General features: G+C 39.4%; 1 protein-coding gene across 3 annotated transcripts in view; it reads right to left on the bottom strand.

The window, feature by feature from the left end:
- The window catches only part of LOC107709787 (tyrosine-protein kinase Fer-like), a 64,936-nt gene that overhangs the window by 39,404 nt on the left and 20,797 nt on the right, over window positions 1–4,735 (bottom strand). For 2 of the 3 annotated variants that reach the window (XM_016514406.1, XM_016514407.1), the window contains 2 exons: window positions 2,153–2,431; window positions 1,766–1,939 (listed from right to left, as the gene is read on the bottom strand). In XM_016514406.1, the coding sequence (XP_016369892.1) occupies window positions 1,766–1,939; window positions 2,153–2,362 (384 nt within the window). In that variant the 5' untranslated portion in view covers window positions 2,363–2,431. The remainder of the gene's footprint in view (window positions 1–1,765; window positions 1,940–2,152; window positions 2,432–4,735) is intronic. The other variant, XM_016514408.1, reaches the window with a different exon arrangement.

Consider the following 4,735-nt stretch of genomic DNA (forward strand, 5'->3'; position numbering starts at 1 on the left):
AAACTCGGTTGATAGAATTATTGCATGGATGGAGAAAGAACAATGTAAGTGTCTAAAATACATGCACACAGTTCAGCTGAATTAAAAATCGCCCTCTTTAACAGTGCAGTTAAACTAAATGTACGAAGCTAAAATAACCTCAACATTAACAACAATATTGAAATAACAGCGCATGCATTTTACGTGCATTTGACTGACAGATCAACCATGATTTATCTGTCAATCAGATGCATTTTAAATCACTTTTTCTGTGTGCGTGCGTTGGATGTGTGTGTACATGGGCGAAGAAACGAGATAGTCTATGTATGACCGGACGATTTATTCACATCCAAAACGAGACGATGTGAACATCTCGGAGCGCTAAACACTCTCATGCAGTGAGCGGAGGGCGCTTTCGCGCAGAAAGTCCAAAATGGCCTAGTAGAAGTAATATATAATAACCAACTTATGACGTGCAGGAAATGCCTAATATGGACAAAGGCGCTATGCTTGTGCTTGAATGGTTTAAAGTCATTAAAATGCGCACAAAAGAATCAAAATTTTAATTTTATAACAAGTAGATGATTCCTGACCTTAAGCATCCTAGATTTTGGATTCCCAAGCCAAGGTATGGGTTAACGTTAAATAAAATGCTTTTTTTTTTTTTGTCCGACCGAATGTGTCCCTGGAGTCCACCTTTGTTATTATAACAAACTACACTTTCAATGTGATTTTAAACCATTCAAGTCAAGACGACTCATGGGCTGTTTTCTCTGCTGCACACACATCCTTGTGTAAGTGTTCTTTAACCTGTTGATTTACATTCATAGTACTCAGCTATGAATTATTTTGCAATAAGATGATATCTAAGATTTAAAAAAAGTACCAGGTACCAGGTACTGTACCCAGTGGAAAACCCCCCAAAAGTGAACCGTACCGAGCCGTACCATGCCGTACCATGCAGTGGAAAAGCGCCATTATAAAACAGTTGCTCCTGGCAACAGGGATAGGTAGTATGTTTGCTTAACATAGCATCAAACATGACAATTTATGAGACTAATATCATGGTTTGCTCCAAAATCACTATATAACATCAGTCGTTTTTGAAACAGTCCATGTTGCTTCTTATCACAGTGAGACAGAAAATATTTTTTATAAAATTCTATACTGTAATGCAAGCTATTTCAATTAGCATTGCATTGCAATTGTGTGTTTATTGTCTTCCACGTTTCATCAGTCAAAGCGTCTCTATCTGAATGTTTTTCAGCTGTAGTGATATCTGATGCATTTGTCCATATAAAGGATTTCCTGGGTCTCACTTGTGAAACAGACATTACAATACATGAGTGTTAGGGTTACCCGCTCCATAATGCTCACATCATCTCATTTTGAGTAAAAATAGAAAAATAATACTACAGTACTTTGTAACGCAGTAACTTGAGTAGTTTTTCAGCAAACTACTTTTTTACTCTTACTTGAGTCATATTATTTTTCAGTACTTTTACTTGTACTCAAGTAAATTTTTCCTTAATTAGCAATACTTTTACTTAAGTACAATTTCTTAGTACTCTTTCCACCACTGGTGTCTACCTTACAAAAGCAATCGCTTGAATGCATTTGTCATTACCTCTGGAAATGGTTGAAACTGGACAAGCTCAAAATGATTTACTTTCCATTTAGACCTGTATATAATGTTGTTGACTTGTGATAGGATGAATGAAAACACATCTTAATACCAGGTGTAAACAGGGCCACTGATGTTCTCTGAATCTATATAAAGGCTCACCTTGTGCATCTCAGACTCGATCTGCTGGTGGAGGCTTTGGTAACTCTTCTTCACCTGCTGCTTGTCTTTGATCATCATTGTGAGGCGGTGGAGAGGCCCTGAGTTGAGCTCCTCAGCGTGGCACTTCATAATCTTGCTCAACTGCTCCGTCTGCTGAACCATGTGAGTCCACGACTGATAACAAAAACCACATATCAAGATACAAAAAGACAGGATAAGAAATGTGGGTGAGTGAGTGTGAGAAACAAACAAAGAGATAAACAGAGATTGAGAAGCCGAGACAAAAACAGAGAGAGCAGGTTGCAGAATGACTAGTTCTGAACATATAGAAAACATATAAAACATCAGCTCCACCTGCCGACCCATAATGCAGCTATGGGCCATTACCTTGGAGACTGTACTGACGTAGTGGATCTGAGAGGAGTTGTCATGCTTGTCCACCTGCTGACTGATGTTGAGCAGGAGCGATGCATATTCCTTATCGCTCTTCACCCGCAGGGTCATGAAGCGCTTCACCGTCTCCAGCAGCTTCAGCTCCCAGTCCTGCAGCTTCACCAGACCCTCGTGGGAGTTGCGCAGGTCCTGGCCGAACCCCATCTTGCTCGCAAGGCACACGCGCTCTCTCTTGTTCAATGGGGTGTGCTGCTCAGGTCTGCATTGTTACTGCTGCCGAGATATGATATGGGTAGAGATAATGACTGGTTAGTTGAAGTGCATGAACAAATGTGCCAAGTTGTTTTCTTTAGTTGGTTTCATATGGTTTATCATTATCTATAAAAGTTTAAATGTAATGACTCATATGGCATGTAACCATGACAAAAAATAATGGTATATTTTTTTACATGATGACAACATGTGAGTGTACATATCTGAACTTAATTTCTTTCTTTTTTTTTACAAACATTATAAATTATTATAAATTATTATTATATTATTATGTCACACCATATGACACTATACAACCTGAACTAACATGGTGCTATCATAAAAAGGTCAAATTATTTGATATTTTAAAAAACTAATTGACATTCTACAGGGGTAATAATCTCTATGACATAATTTCCTGTTTTTATTCTGCATGTTGGTCACACCACATGACTTTGACATGACAGATTTTTAAAATAAATATAATTAATATAATATTTCTAAATAAATATATTTTAATCTAATAAATACATAGGCCTAAATAAATATAAAAATAAATGAATAAATCAATAACATAATGCCAAACTTCTTAAAATATTTTTTTTCCAAATAAATAAATAAACAAATGACTATGCCAAACAACTATAAGGTTTATAAACAAACTATAAGGTTTTCTTTTCAATTAAAGTGATAGTTCATCCAAAAATGAAAAGTCTGTCATTAATTACTCACCTTCATGTCATTCCAAACCCGTAAGACCTTTGTTCATGTTCGGAACACAAATGAAGATATTTTTGATGAAATCCGAGAGCTTTCTGACCCTCCATAGACAGCAAGGTTACTACCACGTTCAAGGCCCAAAGGCAGTAAGGACATCGTTAAAATAGTCCATGTGACATCAGTTATTCAACCATAATTTTATGAAGCTACGAGAATACTTTTTGTGCACAACGAAAAGAAAAATAACGACTTTATTCAACAATTCTTCTCTTCCGTGTCAATCTCCACTGCACATTCACGAGAGTACCACGACACATGCACTGTGCCTTGTTTACAAGCAGAGGAATGCACACGCATGTGTCATGGTACTCTCGTGAATGGCGGCTGAGACTGTCCCGGAAGAGAAGAAAACGTCATTTTGTTTTCTTTGCACACAAAAAGTATTCTCATAGCTTCATAAAATTAAGGTCGAACCTCTGATGTCACAAAGACGATTTTATCAATGTCCTTACCACCTTTCTGGGCCTTGAACGTGGTAGTTGCGTTGCTGTCTATGGAGGGTCAGAAAGCTCTCGGATTTCATCATAAATATCTTCATTTGTGTTCAAAAGATGAACGAAGGTCTTGTGGGTTTAGAACAACTTGAGGGTGAGTAATTAATGACAGACTTTTCATTTTTGAGTGAACTATGCCTTTAAGGCTTTTTTTCTTCTTATCTTCATCATGTATCACACTGTGTATGTATGAATATAAATGCAGGTATATATAAACTTAATAACATTACACTTAAAGGGGTCATATGATGCGATTTCAATTTTTCCTTTCTCTTTGGAGTGTTACAAGCTCTTGCTGCATAAAGAAGATCTGTAAAGTTGCAAAGACTAAAGTCTCAAATCCAAAGAGATATTCTTTATAAAAGTTAAGAGTCAGCCACACCTACCTAAAACGGCTTGTTCTAACACGCCCCCACATATCTACGTCACTATGTGGGAAGATTTGCGTAACGCCGCCCAAATGTTCACGCAAAGAAAGAAGGCGTAACTTTTATTCTCGCTGTAGTATTGCCGCCACCATGTCGTGAAGGCACTGTGTGTTTCGTTGTGAAAGCGAAACTACTTTGTTTGGCCTTCCAAAAGAGGACGATATCCGCTTCGTCATGCCTAGAGCTGATCCGTGCTGGTTGCTGAGGAAATACATCAACTTTGCACTGTGGATCGCCGGATCGGCTTTCACCGTGGACGAAGCGGAGTCCAGCCCGGGGTCGTCACATGTTGTTGCCGCAAGCCCGCCGCCTCTGCTCACTCAGCCCTCTGGCCGTTCCTCACTCTAGCCCCCGGCTTCTGCTCACTCTAGGCCCCCGCCGCAGCTCACTCTAGGCCGCCGTGTGTGACGCTGTGTTTCGTTGTGAAAGCGAAACTACTTTGTTTGGTCTTCCAAAAGAGGACGATATCCGCTTCGTCATGCCTAGAGCTGATCCGTGCTGGTTGCTGAGGAAATACATCAACTTAGTGCTGTGGATCGCCGGATCGGCTTTCACCGTGGACAAAGCGGAGTCCAGCCCGGGGTCGTCACATGTGGTTGCCGCAAGCCCACCGGACGCTCCTT

This window comes from Sinocyclocheilus rhinocerous, unplaced genomic scaffold, assembly GCF_001515625.1.
Source record: "Sinocyclocheilus rhinocerous isolate Xijiao unplaced genomic scaffold, SAMN03320098_v1.1 scaffold267, whole genome shotgun sequence".
NCBI classification, from domain to species: domain Eukaryota; kingdom Metazoa; phylum Chordata; class Actinopteri; order Cypriniformes; family Cyprinidae; genus Sinocyclocheilus; species Sinocyclocheilus rhinocerous.